This window comes from Mercenaria mercenaria, chromosome 5 (genome assembly GCF_021730395.1).
Source record: "Mercenaria mercenaria strain notata chromosome 5, MADL_Memer_1, whole genome shotgun sequence".
NCBI classification, from domain to species: domain Eukaryota; kingdom Metazoa; phylum Mollusca; class Bivalvia; order Venerida; family Veneridae; genus Mercenaria; species Mercenaria mercenaria.
In genome coordinates, this window is record NC_069365.1 from 97,348,990 (window position 1) to 97,369,409 (window position 20,420).

General features: G+C 37.2%; 1 protein-coding gene across 1 annotated transcript; it reads right to left on the reverse strand.

The window, feature by feature from the left end:
- LOC123558012 (putative N(4)-(beta-N-acetylglucosaminyl)-L-asparaginase GE19290) lies at positions 1–18,455 on the reverse strand. The gene is made up of 7 exons (XM_053544405.1): positions 17,657–18,455; positions 15,103–15,215; positions 13,206–13,335; positions 8,372–8,447; positions 6,738–6,845; positions 4,480–4,613; positions 1–3,037 (listed from the first exon to the last, which is right to left on the reverse strand). The coding sequence occupies exons 1-7, from the start codon at positions 17,694–17,696 to the stop codon at positions 2,946–2,948; spliced, it is 693 nt and encodes a 230-aa protein (XP_053400380.1). The 5' UTR covers positions 17,697–18,455; the 3' UTR covers positions 1–2,945.
- Positions 18,456–20,420: the final 1,965 nt, after the last annotated feature.

Below are 20,420 nucleotides of genomic sequence, written 5' to 3' on the forward strand. Positions count from 1 at the left end.
TATAATATTCTGGCAAAACATCTTTATTTTTCGTAACAACTGAATAAGAAATAATTGCATATTTATTCAATAAATTATTGCAAATGATTAATGCATCATAAATTTGCACAATGTACAGTTTTCAGACAAGTTGTCTGGTAAAAATCAATCATAGTTTTTATATAATCAATGATTTAATCATGTATAAGCCTGATGAAAGTTAAAACATTGGTTACTTACATATAAAATAACTATAAGAGTACCATGTAACAATTTTAATATAAGAAAGAAACATTTAAACTAAGATCTGAATAAGGTATGCGGTCATTCATTTCATGACATATAACTACCTAAATATCTTTTAACCCTTACCCTGCTGAATTTTTTATAATGAACTTGTCCATCTCCCAATTTGGACAGTACCATAAACTGTTAAAAGAGGTGCTCACCTAGATTTTAACTGAATGGCAAACAGTGCAGATTATGATTAGACTGCATGGATGTGCAGGTTGATCATGATCTACACTGGCCGCAAAGGCAGAACCAATCGTGTCCACCATGATTGGGGTTAAAAGTACATTCAAATCTAAATCTGAAACATCACGCTAACAACAGACATACAGCAGACATGAACAAGTTTTGCTGATAAGTATTTCAACCAGACGGCGTAATGAGGTCGCAATGTTCTCACGCCTAGGGAAAAATTAGAACTGAACAATGATCATAATATTATTTTTTGTTTACAAATTGGAGGACAACTAAATGGCATTTATTTTTGAATGTAGGTCTACAAACAAGTTAATTTATGAATTTGTTATCACCCAAAAATAAACTTTTTTACTGAAAGGTGTGCATTAACTTCTTTTGATTTCTGCCAAACTACGCTCAATACTATTTAGAAAAATAAAAATTAGAATTGAAAAGATATAGCACAGCATGTACTGTCAGGTGAGTGGTCAAGTTCACAACATGATTCCCTCAACAGTACACACAGCATTTCCTGAGATAAAGAAACAGTATTCAAACAAATCAAACATCTGTTTTCACTAAATAAATGAGATCTGTTAAATAGTGATAGAAAATAAAACAAGAAGGTCATAATGACCCTGGATTGCTCTCCTGAGTAATATGAGCTACATGTTTCAAATGTCAAACTGATGCTAAAATAGTAAGAAAGTAGGTCAGTAGGTCACATTTATGGTCACTGAAAACCAGTTTTATGAATGGTGTGCAAAACTGTAAATGTCATCATAATTTCAAGGCCCACTTCGGGTCATCAGGTAATTATAATTAAACAGTCTAGGAAATATGATTTGATAATTTTTAAAGTATTTTTTCCTATATAACTCATATAACAAGTGACCCCCAGGGTGGGCCTCTTTTCACTGCAGGGGCAAAATTTGAACATTCTTGTTAGAGATCCACTAAGCAATGCTATATACCAAATATCAAAGGCCTAGGCCTTGAACTTTCAGACAAGAAGATTTTTTTCCTATATAAGTCTATGTAAAACTTTGGACCCCTAGGGCAGGGCTTTTTTTCACCCCAGGGGCATAAGTTGAACAATTTTGGTAGAGGAACAATAGGCAATGCAACATACCAAATATCAGAAGTGTATGCCTTGTAGATACAGGCTAGAAGATTTTTAAAGTTTTTTTCCTATATAAGTCTATGTAAAACTTGGGACCCCCTGGGTGGGGCCTCTTTTCAAGTATGGGGCATAATTTGAATAATCTTGGTAGAGGACCACTAGGAAATGCAATGTACCAAATATCAAAGGCCTAGGTCTAAGACTTTTGGTTTCAGACAATAAGATTTTAATGTTTTTTCCTGTACAAGTCTATGTAAAACTTGGGACCCCCGGGGCGGGACCTCTTTTCACCCTAGGGGCAAAAATTTGAACAATATTTTTATAGAGGACCATTAGATGATGTCACAAGCCAAATATCAAGGCTCTATATCCTTGCGGTTTTGTAAAAGAAGATTTTTAAAGTTTTTCCTGTTGGTTGTCATGGCAACCAGAGTTCTAGATGGATTTAAATTCTTTGGGCAATTTTGAAAGGGGGCCACCCAAATATCACTTGAAATTCTGTCAAGTGGTTTTCAAGAAGATTTTTATAGAAAGTGCTGACACATAACAGACGATGGGCATCTAGTGGTCACAAAAACTCACCTTGAGCCTTTGGCTCAGGTGCGCTAATAAAACACTTTCAAACAATATCATCTTCTCTCATTGATACATCTGATTAAAAATTTCATTGAAACTAAATTCTTCAAAACATTTATACTTTTGCTTAACCCTGATAAATTTCTACAATGAACTTATCCAGGATGTAACATTACCTGTTAAAAGGGGTGCTTACGAAAAAGATTCTGACTGAATGGCAAACAGTGCCGATTTTGATCAGACTGCATGGATGTGCAGGCTGATCAAGATCTGTACTTGTTGCAAAGACAGAATCAATCCTATCCAGCATGATAAGGGTTAATAATCCAGCATGATAAGGGTTATTATAAAAATATGTCTTCTGAACTGTTAAATAAATTACCTGCTAGAAAATAAGTTTGGTTTACAATATTATATGATACAAGAAGGCAGTAACATGCCAAGTTTCAAAACAGTATTGTAACAAATTGTCCTTTTTCACAGGAAATCAAGAACCATACCTAACCATACATCGTTCCCACTTTACAAAATTCCATTCTGACTTTTATACAAGCTTTCTGATAGAATGTACATAAGAAAAGATGTAATGTAGTAATGGTGTTATTTTTTTTACAATTTTTTTTCATATCTTTGAAAATGTTTATATTTAAGGCTCCTACAAAGGCTGCATAAACTTGTTTATACTATTGAGTTTTCTGACAGTTTTTGGTACATATAAAGTTAATATCAATTATAAGGTAATTATCAAATCAATAAATTGTGGAATGATAAAAACTGATGTCTTCCATTTATCAGAGAATCACATACACGGGACTTCCAACACTGTTACATCACTATAGTCTGTACTACGTATAGAATATGGAAACTTTTCAATACCATGACATGCCGCCCCTGTAACATACAAAAAGGTAAACAATACTTCAATCTGCCTCCTTTCAAAGAAATATTGAGTGTAATAATATAAAGGAAACTACATGTACAGTCTAACCGTGTTATAATGGTCACTGAAGGGAATGACTGACAGTGACCACTATAGACAGTTGATCACTGACCACTATATCCAAGTTGGCTATATACGACATCTGCTTAAAACGTAAATAATAATTGTAATGTACGAAAAGCTACGAGTTTTATATTTTGGTGTTTTAGACTGCTTTATCGTCGTAGAAATTATTTTCACTGGGTGCAATAAGGAAAAACCATGCTAACAGTATGCTTATTTCATATAAGATTGCTTTTGACTGTTATAATGCATTCAGATGAATTTTAGGCTGGCAATTGTTGACTCCATTAAGTCAGGCTCACATTTTATAAAGGCTCATTTAGAGAATTCCGATGGGGGAATTTAAGAAACAACCATTCTAAACAGGGCCACACTGAATACATGTGACCACTAATTTAATGCATGTAAGAACCTTAACTCTAACTCTTCTAATACTTCAGTATATGCCAACATTAAATTGCCCCTATTGGATGTACGCACATATTGAGTGTACAATATATTGACTTAAGGTTACGTTTACGTTTAACATAAGTTTTATAGTGTATACATTGCGTGTGTACACTCTAAGCAGGAGAATTAATGCTGACCTACCAATACATGTACATCAAACATCTTGCCCATGGCCCAAACCAAAACAAAATCTTAAGTATTTGAGGCAATCAAAGCTAGATTCATAAATTCACATTTTATTGGCAAACAGAAATCACACATCTTGAATTTCGCAGTTAACCAGCAAACACAAGAAACTGAAGTTGACTGAAATTTCCTGCATTTCAACTATACATTGAAAATGTCATTTACTGCCAACCTGAGCAGGTTTCTGCTGTATACTATATTATTCAGGTTACTGTAATGCTGTACACTATATTATTCAGGTTACTGTAATGCTGTACACTATATTATTCAGGTTACTGTAATGCTGTATACTATATTATTCAGGTTACTGTAAGATTACTCATTTTTGTTGAAAAAAATTTTCATAGATTTGGGCAAAACGGCTATTTTACAGGGATATAAATTTGAGGCTACCAATATCTGAACAAAATGAAGTGGAATTTGTCTTGTTCATTGGGGAATGACTCAACCAGAAAATCTACAAAAATCAGTACCCATGAATTCATATTTCTTGGCTAAACATAATGAAGATCTGCTGTGATAAAGCAAGATTTCTACGTTAGAAGCAACAAAGCTTCTGTTCTAGTAGTTATATTCCCTGATATTATAACCTAGTGTATTCCCTAAGGTCCTGCACATGCACACAGATTTGGACTTAATAAAATGAATGTACTCATAAAGTAATAACATAACTGTAGAACAAATTCATACATACCATGTGCCCCTTCAATATTCACTGCTAGAACAGCACCAACAAAATCTGGATAAAATCTAATTATACTTTTTATAGCATCACCGGCTGCTATAGTTGGTGACGCACCACTTTTCATCATCATCACTGCATGGAAACTAAAACAGATTAATACGTAAAATATAACTATATAATCTTGTACTGTTCAAATATATTTATTGTATACACATGATAAAATACACAAGCACAGGCGTGTTTTTGTTGGGCTGAACATTTCACAGTTACAGGTCATAAAGTTACAACACACTAAATAGCTGTAACAGTTCTTCTTTATTCTATATAAAACTGACATATTTCAAATGGCTGCAGCACACATCAGGACCCATTTCAAATGTCTGTAATTTACATTTTCTTGAAAAATTTTGTCAGTGCTGAATAAAAATCAAAAGAAAAATTGGGGCTGTTTGAGGCAAAAAAAAAAATATTTTCAATCAAATACACAAACTGTATAACCAGCTAAAATTGAGACCCTCAAATTGTAGTGGTGGTGTATGCTGTAATTGTTATGTTATCATTTCATTATAATTACATTTGCCCTATTCATTTCCACTGAAAATTATGACGTTCATTTCTTATGAACAACTAAAGGAAAGGCGCAAAAGTTACATCAACGCTGCTTAGTGATAACTGACTGCTGTTTTGACGACGTCTGCGTATAGTCTGGCAGAACCTTTCTAGGAAGATGTTGCAGTTGCTCCGTCTGGTGAACAGAATGTCCGACAGAATGGCCGGGAAGCTGATTTTAATGTTAAATGCCACAAAATATGTGCAATTTATAATATCATCTTGTTTATAAATGGAAAGGAAATAGAATGTAAATATAAGAAATGAAACTATTTTTTTCGGTGTTCATGCGAAATGAAGGACAGAATATGATCGGCAAATGAAACATGAATCGCTAGCACCGCGATTTATGGATTTGCCGACCCTATTCTGTCGTTCATTATTCATGAACATTTCTTGCATGAAAATGTTACTTAGGTGTCAAGCATAGATATGTCAAGTGATTTCAGAAAAAAATTGCAAAGAAAATAAGGAAAATAACTCATTCAACAATTTTTACCCACCTTAATAACTTGTGTAAAAAAGTTTTAATTCAATATCTGCATTCAATTTGATTTTTAAGTGAGAAATCTGTAGACAAAACTACAGCCTGAAGTCCAAGAAGGGGGAACTAATGTAATGTTATATTGAGCTTTGATGCCATAGCTTTGTCTTATTATCTGAAACGTAAGTGTGAGGTTTTAAAATAGTATTTGCAATTACAGCTAAAACATGGTACTGTACTATTTGAACAAATTTAACCAAATTTTCCCACTTAAAAATTGGCCTAATTGTGGAAAAACTGCAGGCAGAGTTATGCCTCTTGTCACATTAACGTAAACTATCAGCAGGCACAGCAAGTTTCAATTAAATGTTTTAATTTATAATGAAGATATTGGATTTCATCAAAAGCTTTAACCAACACCATTGCAGAGGCAGACATCAACATCAGGCTGAGTGCAATAGCCATCTTCTTTCTTTAAACGGTCAAACTAAAACAAAATTCAGCGTATTTAACCCCCTCCAAACTGGTTGTTTTGTGGATACAGGGACTATATCTTTTTAAAGATATTCAACTTCCACATATATACAAATATGTACAACAGAACTGTATCATGGTTTCTTGATTTCTATTTTTACCAAATGAAAAGGAAAAACTCTGCACTTTAATGATCTACATCTGTATACAGTTTCAAGAAGATCCATCAATGGGTTACTTTGTTTTGTGGAAATTCATGAATTTTAAAACAATAAAAGGGCAATAACTCTGCAGTAACTGAAGAGATCCTGATACAAGCTGTGCATGTATCAATGGCCTTTAATGATCTATAGTTGTTTTAAATTTCAGGAACATCCATCATGGATTACTTTGTTACGAGACATTTTGTGGTTTGTAAAACAATTAAAGGGCAATAAATCTGGTTACTGAAGTGATCCTGGTGATACATGCGCGAAGGCCATGTGCTTACTAATATTTATGTGAGGTTTGGTGATTCTAGTTAAAATATGCTTTATATGATAAGCATTTTCAATTTCACACATATCCCTCCACCTTAGGCATAGAAAGTGTTTGGTGGTGAGGAAAGGCTCAATGTGGCTTCCATTTCTGTCTTTCATCTCATACCATACGAGATGCATTCTAGCTTTCTGAATAGTTAACTTTGTTGTTTTTAATTTACCTTGGTAGGAATCTCATCATGACGTCACCATCACCTGTTGCAGCAGCGCCACCTACATCATTATCAACATAGCTTCCTGCACCAGCTATAGGAGAATCTCCAACACGTCTACTAGTTCAAAACATAATAAAACATCATCTAAATATATCAGATTAAAAAAAAACAACTATTATTCTCAAAAAAACTTAACTTTATTAAATATATTTCAGACTTGTAATGAATGATATATCAATTTATATATCATATTTTGTAATCTTTCAGTTACCATGGTCACATTGATTTGTTACAATTTTTTTAATGTTTTAATAATCCGTTTAAAAAATAGTTTTAATATTCTATAGTTTTCTAGCTGCTATTAATCTACCAGTATCTCCCTAGTCAATATTTTTTTTATGTTCAGAACTTATGATTAACTGCATTTAAATAAAGGGTGTGTCTCCAGAAAAACATAAATAACTCATGTTACACACATCAAAATCTCACCTTTGATAGAACCATAGAACCTTAGGTTTATGAAAAAATAATTTACATGATACTGACCTAATTAAAAATGGTGTAGAAAATCAAACAAAACATATAAAAACTGAACTACCCATATCAGTCATCTGTAATAAACAGTCACTTTCCTTAAGCAGCCAGTCAGCTCATTTTCAGAATTCAAATTTTATTCTTATCTGAACCTGCCATAGGAAGCCACCTGCCTAAAGCAGCCACTCTGTGTCACTCCCTTAGGAAACTGCTTAATATAGAGTTTTACTGTACTTCAAAGAAAATATTTCTAAATGGTGACACAGTTTGTCTGGTTTTGACTTATGGCTTCTTTCTTGCATACCAGACTGGGGTTTCCAGTGATTTCCCTGCCGTCCAGTGCTGGAAAACTCCATATTAAAATCTGGGTTTTTAAGATGACTCTCCTGTTTTAAATGATGTATAAAGATCTCCATCTATGTAGTAGAACATTTAAGCAGTAATTTCTATCTTATTACTTGAAAAAATATAATACATTGATAGTTCCTTTTTGTTCCTTATAATATATTTCTCAATTAAAAAATTACTTTATGAAAAAAACAAAATGTTACGCTGCAAATGATAAAACAAAACTGGAACTTAACATCGTTATCTGTGTTTGAAATGTCGTGAAGTCTTTCCAGTTTACGAATGCTGATTTCCTGCACTTTGTTTAAATAAGCTACTGTAAGAAAGTAGTGCTATAAAAAAGTCATTCCTTTGATTTTATATTTATTAATATCTGTTGAATATGGTATGCAAGAAAACAGTTCTATCACTGGCTGTAGGTGCATATGGGAATATCTGGCCTTTGGGTATCTGTTTATGTGGTAACTCAGAAGAGCCTTATTACTCCCTAAACAGTTACACTTCAGCTGGATGTTTCCATCTGCACCTACAACCAATGAAAGAATCTCATAGTCCAGCCCATAATGGTGTAGGAAGACCCCTGGTCCCCCTTAGCATATTATTTCAAACACTGGTGGGCATCTGGATAGAACCACTAACATTCTGTAAGTCAGATGAATTGCCTACTAGATTTAAAGCCAGTGACTGTAACTCCTCAGTAATGCAAGCCTCTCATTAAAATTCTTGTTTCTATTCCTGCCTAACAAACAAATACTGACCCTGGAATCTTATGATTCAGCCCGTTTGTTGATGTTCCACCTGCTACATTTCCTTTACTGTCAACTACAACCATACCTGTATCAATATAACAAAGTGCATGGGTGGAATATAATATAATCTAAGATATAATTTCATATCTTCATAAAAATGTAAGAACGTGGTATAGTTACTGTATTAAAGGCTATGGATGTACTGGTGACCCTATTTTCTGGGGAAAAACCTTCATTTCTAACCGATCCTCTACTCTGGAATCCCTTGTATTCAGTTTTATGTCTATTCCAGGCAACTAACAATCCTTACCAAATAAGTGATGATAGTTACCAATCTGAGACTTTTTGTTGAGCTTTGCCTAGCTTTCGGCTCCAGCTTCGAACCTTCATCAGGGCGGACTGATATCAAGTGACGATCGATGATCAAACGGTTACAAAGAATGGATGAAATAAGGTACCAAAGAAACAGGATAAGACCAATGATAGTGTGAAAAGTGGTGAGAAAAACAGAAATATTTCAGTACCAATACCCTATGTGCAAGGTTTGTCAGAGAGATTGCAAAAGGTTTACCAAAAGCATGGAGTGCAGTCTTACCATAAACCATACAATACCTTGAAATCCCAGCTAGTACATCCAAAAGAACCCACCCCACAAGAAAAGAAATGTGGTGTTATATACAAAATCAGTTGTGAAGGTTGTGAATCAGATTACATACTTTAGGAGAAACAGCGAGAAGTCTGGGAATGAGGGTCAAGGAACATATGAGTGTGACACGCAGCAGACTGACTTCAGTGGGAAAACATTGTAAGGTTACTGGGCACAGAGTCTCATGGACAAGTATCAAAGTCATGGGCAGAGAAGACAATACGACCCAGTGCAGGATCTGGGAAGCCCTAGAGATCATGGAGGGGGCCCCATCGAAAATACAGGCTATGACCTCCCTCCAGTGTATAGGAAGGTCCTGTCACATGATCATCGATCGTCATGTGACATCAGTCCACCCCGATGAAGGTTCCAAGTTGGAGCCGAAAGCTAGGCAAAGCTCAACAAAAAGTCTCAGATAGGTAACTATCATCACTTATCTACGAATGGCTGAGACAGGGATTAACCTGCATTCCAAATTCTTACCAAGTTGCAACTGTTATATTGTGTTTAGTCTAACTGGCACTTTACACAACTAATGGCATGAGTCACACTCCCTTTCCATTTCTTCATGTTGAAAATTTCATGTCATGATATTCTAACAATATTATCATAACATCATTGTGTTGTGCAATCTGGTGAGTCCAGACCTACTTGACAAAGATTTGCTTACATTTTAACCTTTAGATTGCTGGTGGCAAGTGATTCCGCCTTTGCGACCAGTGCAGACCAAGATCAGCCTGCTGGTGGCAAGTGATTCCGCCTTTGCGACCAGTGCAGACCAAGATCAGCCTGCTGGTGGCAAGTGATTCCGCCTTTGCGACCAGTGCAGACCAAGATCAGCCTGCTGGTGGCAAGTGATTCCGCCTTTGCGACCAGTGCAGACCAAGACCAGCCTGCTGGTGGCAAGTGATTCCGCCTTTGCGACCAGTGCAGACCAAGACCAGCTTGCTGGTGGCAAGTGATTCCGCCTTTGCGACCAGTGCAGACCAAGATCAGCCTGCTGGTGGCAAGTGATTCCGCCTTTGCGACCAGTGCAGACCAAGATCAGCCTGCTGGTGGCAAGTGATTCCGCCTTTGCGACCAGTGCAGACCAAGATCAGCCTGCTGGTGGCAAGTGATTCCGCCTTTGCGACCAGTGCAGACCAAGATCAGCCTGCTGGTGGCAAGTGATTCCACCTTTGCGACCAGTACAGACCAAGACCAGCCCGCTGGTGGCAAGTGATTCCCAGTACAGACCAAGACCAGCCCGCTGGTGGCAAGTGATTCCGCCTTTGCGACCAGTACAGACCAAGATCAGCTTGCTTGTGGCAAGTGATTCCTCCTTTGCGACCAGTACAGACCAAGATCAGCCTGCACTGTTAGCTATTTAGTCAATAAATTTTCCATGAATACCCCTTTGAATAATAAGTGGTACTGCCCAAATTTAATGATGGACCAGTGCATTATAGAAATTTAGCAGGCTAAAGGTTAATCCACTAAATATGTAACAGTTTTTCATGAATTGCAACTCCATTGTACAAGATCTAGATATAATTTTATACTATAAAATATTCTAATTTAGTGTGGTTACCATAGTAAGATATTTCAGATTTTAATTTATACTATAAATGGTATCAACTTTTTATCCCAAACTGAGTTTTTCTCATTGTAATAATTTAATGCGCAAACTTACAATAAAAAAAATTACTCCATCTAAATTCTGTTTTGAGGATAAATCAAAACTAATTAAATAATTTAAAAATCTTAAAAGTCACTATTTACAACTACCAAGAGAGTTCATTTGATACTTGTATAATATAAATGGTTTTATCTTATTACATAATCTAAGGAGAAATCAAGGCAAAAACAGAAAAGGTTGGAGAAAACAGTAGATTTAAAACTGTAGTAAGAAGTGCCCTGTTTTGCTCAAAATCCTGGAAAAGAAACATAACTATGGTCCTTAACCACATTGTAGCAAACAGAGGCACTTGCCTTAGTATGTCCAATTTTCAAAAGTTTTAAAATTTTGTATCTAAAATTAAATTCTTTTACCATTAAATTAAATAAAGATGAAATAGTTTACAATCTAAATAAACAAGATCACCACTAAGTTGGGGCATTATACAGTAGAAAATTTAGATAAATAGAGTTCCAGCACCACAAGTATTTAGTCATGTATCCAAGTTAAATCATTAACTTAAAAATCATTTGACCAATCAGTTATACCCATAATGTAAAATAATATAGTTTATAAAGTAAATATTCACAGAACCACCTTAAAGAGAAGATTTTGTTGCACCTGTTGCATCATAAAGTAAAGTAGAGAATCTTGTTTAAGATGGGTAGTCCCCCCCTGGAATGAACAGAACAACTTATTTCTAGCCGAGTCCTCGGCCGGCTTCATATTTTCCTCCCAGCCATCCAGTCTAGGCCAATACTGGTGGAAAAAGTACCAATTTAAGTAAATCATCCAGCACTGAAAACTAGTCAGGATATCAGCATGACCAGGAATTGAGCCAGACTGTAGTCCAACCTGCTAACCACTGCGCAACTGACTCCCTATCATGAATGCAGTGAACATTAGACTGTTAAAATTTATTTCTTTTTTGTTTTTGTTGGAAATAGAGTCACAGCTACACAAAAAGGCCACAAGGCAACTTTTCCAGCTTTCAACTGGGCAGGAAGGACCCAGGTACCCATCTAGGCATGATTTCTTCATGGTTGAACTCTTCGTAGTACCAACTATCTTACATAAGCCAGCTGGATAGCTTCCACAAACTGAAGAATTCTACATTCCGAGTAAGGTTTCCAACCTACGTAGGTGAGGAGCATGTGATTCAGCCACCTTAACCACTAGGCCAAAGAGGCCCCCTGTACCTACTGTAGCATGACTGTAGTAAACATTTTACTGTAGCTACTGTATAATGACTGCACTGAACATCTGACCGTACCTACTGTATCACAACTGCAGCAAATATTTGACTGTATGTACTGTTTTATGACTGTAGTAAACATTTGACTGCATGCACTGTATCATAGCTGTAGTTAATACATGTTTGTTACTATTGTATCATAGCTAAAAATGTTGGACCATACCCATTGTATCATGACTGTAGTGAATATTGGACCATACCTACTTGTATCATGACTGTAGTTAAAATTGGGCCATATCTACTGTATCAGACTGCAATTAATATTGGGCCATACCTACTGTATCATGACTGTAGTGAACATTGGACCATACCTAGTGTATTGTGACTGAAGTGAACACTGGACAGTCCTTACTGTATCATGACTGTAGTTCACACAAGCCTGTATGTACTGTATCATGACTGTAGTTTACACAAGCCTGTATGTACTGTACCATGACTGTAGTTTACACAAGCCTGTATGTACTGTATCATGACTGTAGTTTAGCCTGTACGTACTGTATCATGACTGTAGTGAACATTGGACCATACCTAGTGTATTGTGACTGAAGTGAACACTGGACAGTCCTTACTGTATCATGACTGTAGTTTAGCCTGTATGTACTGTATCATGACTGTAGTTCACACAAGCCTGTATATACTGTATTCTGACTGTAGTTCACACAAGCCTGTATGTACTGTATCATGACTGTAGTTCACACAAGCCTGTATGTACTGTATCATGAATGTAGTTCACACAAGCATGTATGTACTGTATCATGACTGTAGTTCACACAAGCCTGTATGTACTGTATCATGACTGTAGTTCACAAAAGCCTGTATGTACTGTATCATGACTGTAGTTCACACAAGCCTGTATGTACTGTAACATGACTGTAGTTTAGCCTGTATGTACTGTATCATGACTGTAGTTCACACAAGCCTGTATGTACTGTATCATGACTGTAGTTCACACAAGCCTGTATGTACTGTAACATGACTGTAGTTTAGCCTGTATGTACTGTATCATGACTGTAGTTCACACAAGCCTGTATATACTGTATCCTGACTGTAGTTCACACAAGCCTGTATGTACTGTATCATGACTGTAGTTCACACAAGCCTGTATGTACTGTATCATGACTGTAGCTCACACAGGCCTGTATGTACTGTATCATGACTGTAGTTTTGCCTGTATGTACTGTATCATTACTGTAGTTCACACAAGCCTGTATGTACTGTATCATGACTGTAGTTCACACAAGCCTGCATGCACTGTATCATGACTGTAGTAAATATTTGACTGTACCTATTGTATCATGATTATCACTGCCTATGCCTTTATACGAATCTTCAGATAACTCTTGCTTATTTCTGTTTGGTGGAAATGGTTTGGGTTTGTAGGGTCCACAGGATTGTTTTGGGTCTGGTACTACATTCTGAAATAAGAGTACGGTAATGTTAACATTGTATGACGTAATTATGCACTCTGAATATGCTTAAGTTTATAGAATTACATTAAAGTCTAAACAACGAGCTTACTCCAAAACAAAGTAATCTGACATGAAACTGTTAACAATTTATAATACTTAGTTTTATTTCAATCGGATAGAAACTGTAGGAGATGTGTAGACAATGTATTCCAAATGGATAGAAACTGTAGGAGGAGATGTGTAGACAATTTATTTCAAATGGATAGAAACTATAGGAGGAGATGTGCAGACAATGTATTTCAAATGGATAGAAACTATAGAAGGAGATGTGCAGACAATGTATTTCAAATGGATAGAAACTGTAGGAGATGTGTAGACAATGTATTTCAAATGGATAGAAACTATAGGAGGAGATGTGTAGACAATGTATTTCAAATGGATAGAAACTGTAGGAGGAGATGTGTAGACAATGTATTTCAAATGGATAGAAACTGTAGGAGGAGATGTGTAGACAATGTATTTCAAATGGATAGAAACTATAGGAGGAGATGTGTAGACAATGTATTTCAAATGGACAGAAACTATAGGAGGAGATGTGTAGACAATGTATTTCAGTTGGACAGAAACTATAGGAGGAGATGTGTAGACAATGTATTTCAAATGGATAGAAACTGTAGAAGGAGATGTGTAGACAATGTATTTCAAATGGATAGAAACTGTAGGAGGAGATGTGTAGACAATGTATTTCAAATGGATAGAAACTGTAGGAGGAGATGTGTAGACAATGTATTTCAAATGGATAGAAACTGTAGGAGGAGATGTGTAGACAATGTATTTCAAATGGATAGAAACTGTAGGAGAAGATGTGTAGACAATATATTTCAAATGGATAGAAACTGTAGGAGGAGATGTGTAGACAATGTATTTCAAATGGATAGAAACTGTAGGAGGAGATGTGTAGACAATGTATTTCAAATGGATAGAAACTATAGGAGGAGATGTGTAGACAATGTATTTCAAATGGATAGAAACTGTAGGAGGAGATGTGTAGACAATGTATTTCAAATGGATAGAAACTGTAGGAGAAGATGTGTAGACAATGTATTTCAAATGGATAGAAACTATAGGAGGAGATGTGTAGACAATGTATTACAGTTGGACAGAAACTGTAGGAGGAGAAGTGTAGACAATGTATTTCAAATGGATAGAAACTATAGGAGGAGATGTGTAGACAATGTATTTCAAATGGATAGAAACTGTAGGAGAAGATGTGTAGACAATGTATTTCAAATGGATAGAAACTATAGGAGGAGATGTGTAGACAATGTATTTCAGTTGGACAGAAACTGTAGGAGGAGAAGTGTAGACAATGTATTACAGTTGGACAGAAACTATAGGAGGAGATGTGTAGACAATGTATTTCAAATGGATAGAAACTGTAGGAGAAGATGTGTAGACAATGTATTTCAAATGGATAGAAACTATAGGAGGAGATGTGTAGACAATGTAAATATGAAGCTGTAATATTTCAACGTAAAAAAGACATTAACTCAAGGAAAATTATTGTACATGGAAGTCCTGACTATATAAAAATATAAACCTTCCAGTAAAAAAAAGGTTGGGAAGTATTAAAGCTTCCAATTAAAGTTTAGAGAATATAACCTTCCAGTATAATGTTGGAAAATATTGCCTTCCAGTAAAAGACTGGAAATATTACCTTCTAGTAAAAGGCTGGAAAATATTAACTTCCAGTAAAGGGTTGGAAAATATTACCTTCCAGTAATTAGGCTGACAATTCTTTTGTTTCCATTGTTTATATAAATCTCTGCTTTTATCACTGTGTAAATCTTCCTCTTTGAACCCAAGCTGTGTTGCAAACTCAGTTGCTGAAATATTTTTGGTTTAGAGATATAAACAATTTACATATTAGAAACTTTAACAGAAATACAACATAATACATAGCATACCTTTCAGTAAAATATCAAGCATGCACCCCCACTACAATTTCTTAAAACTGTATAAATTAAATTTAACCAGTTTGTATAATTTTTTGAAATGCTATAAAGATAGGTTGTATTATACAGTCTTGTACTTGTAATACCATTGTTAGAATAAGGACTCTTTCGAATGGCTGACAGGCAAAATATATCAGATATAATATGAAATCCATCTGCTCAATTTTTTTGGAGATTGGGGAAGCATGTTCACCGGCCCCTTTGATACCTCCGTCAAACCTTGCATCCTGAACATACCCCAGATTTCCACCCCTCAAACCCTACATCCTGAACCTACCCCAGACCTCCATCCCTCAAACCGTACATCCTGGACCTACCCCAGACCTCCATCCCTCAAACTGTACATCCTGGACCTACCCAGACCTCCATCCCTCAAACTGCATATCCTGGACCTACCCAGACCTCCATCTCTCAAACCATACATCCTGGACCTACCCAGACTTCCATCCCTCAAACTGTACATCCTGGTTCTACCCAGACCTCCATCCCTCAAACTGTACATCCTGGACCTACCCAGACCTCCATCCCTCAAACCGTACATCCTGAACCTACCCCAGACCTCCATCCCTCAAACTGTACATCCTGGACCTACCCCAGACCTCCATCCCTCAAACTGTACATCCTGGACCTACCCAGACCTCCATCCCTCAAACTGTACATCCTGGACCTACCCCAGACCTCCATCCCTCAAACCGTACATCCTGGACCTACCCAGACCTCCATCCCTCAAACTGTACATCCTGGACCTACCCAGACATCCATCCCTCAAACCCTACATTCTGAACCTACCCCCGACCTCCATCCCTGAAACCGTACATCCTGGACCTACCCAGACCTCCATCCCTCAAACTGTACATTCTGGACCTACCCCAGACCTCCATCCCTCAAACTGTACATCCTGAACCTACCCCAGACCTCCATCCCTCAAACTGTACATCCTGGACCTACCCCAGACCTCCACCCTCAAACCGTACATCCTGGACCTACCCAGACCTCCATCCCTCAAACTGTATATCCTGGACCTACCCCAGACCTCCATCCCTGAAACTGTACATCCTGGACCTACCCCAGACCTCCATCCCTCAAACTGTACATTTGGACCTACCCTAGACCTCCACCCTCAAACCCTACATCCTGAACCTACCCCAGACCTCCATCCCTCAAACAGTACATCCTGGACCTACCCAGACCTCCATCCCTCAAACCGTACATCCTGGACCTACCCCAGACCTCCATCCCTCAAACTGTACATCCTGGACCTACCCCAGACCTCCACCCTCAAACCGTACATCCTGAACCTACCCAGACCTCCATCCCTCAAACTGTACATCCTGGACCTACCCAGACCTCCATCCCTCAAACCGTACATCCTGGACCTACCCCAGACCTCCATCCCTCAAACTGTACATCCTGGACCTACCCCAGACCTCCATCCCTCAAACTGTACATCCTGGACCTACCCCAGACCTCCATCCCTCAAACTGTACATCCTGGACCTACCCCAGACCTCCACCCTCAAACCCTACATTCTGAACCTACCCCAGACCTCCATACCTCAAACTGTACATCCTGGACCTACCCCAGACCTCCATCTCTCAAACCGTACATCCTGGACCTATCCCAGACCTCCATACCTCAAACTGTACATCCTGGACCTACTCAAGACCTTCTTCCCTCAAACTGTACATCCTGGATCACCCCAGACCTCCACCATCAAACCGTACATCCTGGACCTACCCAGACCTCCATCCCTCAAACTGTACATCCTGGACCTACCCCAGACCTCCACCCTCAAACCGTACATCCTGGACCTACCCCAGACCTCCACCCTCAAACCGTACATCCTGGACCTACCCCAGACCTCCATCCTCAAACCGTACATCCTGGACCTACCCAGACCTCCATCCCTCAAACTGTACATCCTGGACATACCCAGACCTCCACCCTCAAACCATACATCCTGGACCTACCCAGACCTCCATCCCTCAAACCGTACATCCTGGACCTACCCAGACCTCCACTCTCAAACCGTACATCCTGGACCTACCCCAGACCTCCATACCTCAAACTGTACATCCTGGACCTACCCCAGACCTCCACCCTCAAACCGTACATCCTGGACCTACCCCAGACCTCCACCCTCAAACCCTACATCCTGGACTCATTCTAAACCTCAGGCTGATAATATAGTCATTAGTTTGGACAATACAAAATGTAATTTATAGAAAATTAACACTTTAATTTTTTTCTAAATTTGTAATTGAAATTAACAGTTACTTGGAATCTTGTACATTATTGAATACATTTACTACCTTGATCCCCTACAAGAAGTGTATGGGTAGTTCTCTCCATCACTGCCCTAGCCACAGATATTGCAGCTTTAATTCTTCTTATTGCACCAACACCTCCTACATCATGTGTTATCCTGCAAAGTGAAGATAGTAAAATATGAGCTGTTTACGACTCATTTCTTTTCCGCCTTTCACCGACAAATGTTCCATCTTACTTAAAAAATTGTCAAGACACAATAATGGAATTACAAGTACTATAAGATACACCAATGCAGCTGTAACAGGCTATGCTGGCTTTAAGCACCGATTACAACATAAACATTTCTAACTGACCTTGAAACTATAACTGTTTTTTAGTACATTAGACATTGTTCAATAAAACACCACATAAGTGACTGCCAAAAAGTGGTCTTTTAATAGAATGGTCTCCAAACAGATTTTGGTATTTAGAATAAGTAATTATGAGCTACTGATATACCATACACACAAAACTAGAAATATTTCTCAAAAAGAGAACACTTCTCCCAGTCCGCTCACCATAAACACTATTTTGTTTGCTTGATAATAAGACAAATTTGTTGTACACAATCACGTCATGTGCAAACCTATTGTCTACTTAAACTGTTGCAAAAAAGGCCCAGTTTTGAACATGGTCATTTGATACTTCTAAAGATAATTTTACCTGCCAGGCCGATTTTATGTGGTGACAGATGGCGCAATGAAAAAGTCATTTAATTGGATGTACTTTTATACTGAAAATGTTCCTGCAGGATTGAAAGCAGTCGTTCAACAAAAAAGCTGCTTAATACATGTGGTGGTATGTACAATGTGGATTGTAATGTTTTGTACTTGTTTTGCTCATCTTCAGTAATTTTTACTTGTGAATAATGTCAGTGACAAGGTACTTCAACTAATTTAAACAATTAATATTAAAAGAAAAACTTTTTTAGGTAGTTTTCCCTTAATGACAATCTGAAATTTCAGTCAATAACAGACCTGGGATCTTGTGTTCTTGTTTCTTATATAAGCATCCTATGACTGCGAATGTAGTTCCTAAAAACAATAATTTCAATAAAAAAAATGGAAAATGCCTACATTACATTATGAAAAACATGGGCTTTCACTGGAGACAGTGTGCTTGACTATTTTGATGTTGGATAGTGATCCAGGGCACATCTGAGGAAGCTTGAACATTCACCGGAGTGTTTAATTACTCTAATGCAAATGAAGAAATTGGATAATAGTTTAAGTCTGAGCCAAATGTATTTAGTAATAAAATAGACACATTGATAGTGTATCATAACATTAACCATGCAAGTACAATAAAAGGGCCATAATTCATGGAATATTTCTGGAAGATTAATGTACCAAATCCACTAAGTTATAACAGAAACAGAGTGAAAGTGCATGAAAACTTTAACTTGAAATTTTTAGCAAGGGGGGATAATTAAAATATTATTGGTGTGAGAGACTGAGAGTCATACAGTACTTTTGTGATATGATGTGGGTGATGATAGAAGAATCAGTTCAAGACTGAAACAAATCTCTTCTGTAACAACAAAGATATCGTGAAAATGCACGAAATATTGGTGTCAGATTTATGGACTTTGTATGTTAAGATGCAGGTGATGATGTGGAACCAACATTTTAAGTTCAAATCAGATCCATGCATTCAGAAATTACAGAGATAAAGAGAAAGTGTGTTAAAACTTTTACAGATGAACAGACACATGGCCAAGCAGGATAGCTCTCCATTTTCTCCATATATACTTTGACAAGTTAAAAATGTATACAAAATTTTTAATGGAAATGACTGATTGTCATTACAAGGCTACTACCGTTAGGAAACTTAAGATCATACAGAAACAAATGTACAGAGTGTTTTTTATCAATATCTTGTAAGTAATTTAAACATGTTGATGTTTTTTAGCCTGGAATACTATAATATCTGCCAACAAGACAGCGGTTGATGCTGTAGAAGCAGGCTGCAGTGAGTGTGAGACTCAGAGATGTGATGGCACTTGATATTTCTTTCTTAAACCCACTCACATTGTGCATTGACAGGTAGTAACTGTCATGTTCAGATTATCACTTGCCTACAATCTGTGCGAATAGTTTTCAAGTGACTTTGTGCTCTATTTGTCACTACAATCTATTTTGAAAGCAATAGGCTAACATGTCTGCCTGTGTAAGGCAGCTGTGTTCCCCACCCTCGGGACAGCTTGGATAAAAAACCTCGCTAACGCTCAGCTTTTCATTCCATACTGTCGACCCTCGATAGGGAAAAACTGGTCTTACACATACAGGCATGTAAGATCCTTATATCTAAATGAATTCAGCATATCGCAATATAACCTACCAGTATCCACATGTTTATTCATCCAATAGGATTTGTATCATACGCTTGCACCCATACCAAACCTTAAACAATAGTTGGGCTTGACTAGTATAACACTGGACTATCCCTGCTTCGAACCACAGGTATTTTGCATGTGGCCAAGTCCGAAACTACTACCCCACCCCCCACCACCCCCCAAGTACTACCCCCCTCCCGTACCCCCTTGCTATAGAGAAATAACATATTAAAAACATTTTTAACAATCATAAAACATCTCATTTCTGCAAAAGAAACATTTTTTTGGACATTTCATTATATATACCAATATTCATTATAAGGAAGTATTCTGGGTCTGTTACTTTTTCTGTGCTATGTCAATGATATGTTCATTAATTTTTTATGCAGATGATAGCGCTATCCTATTCTCACACAGCGATCCAGATGTTA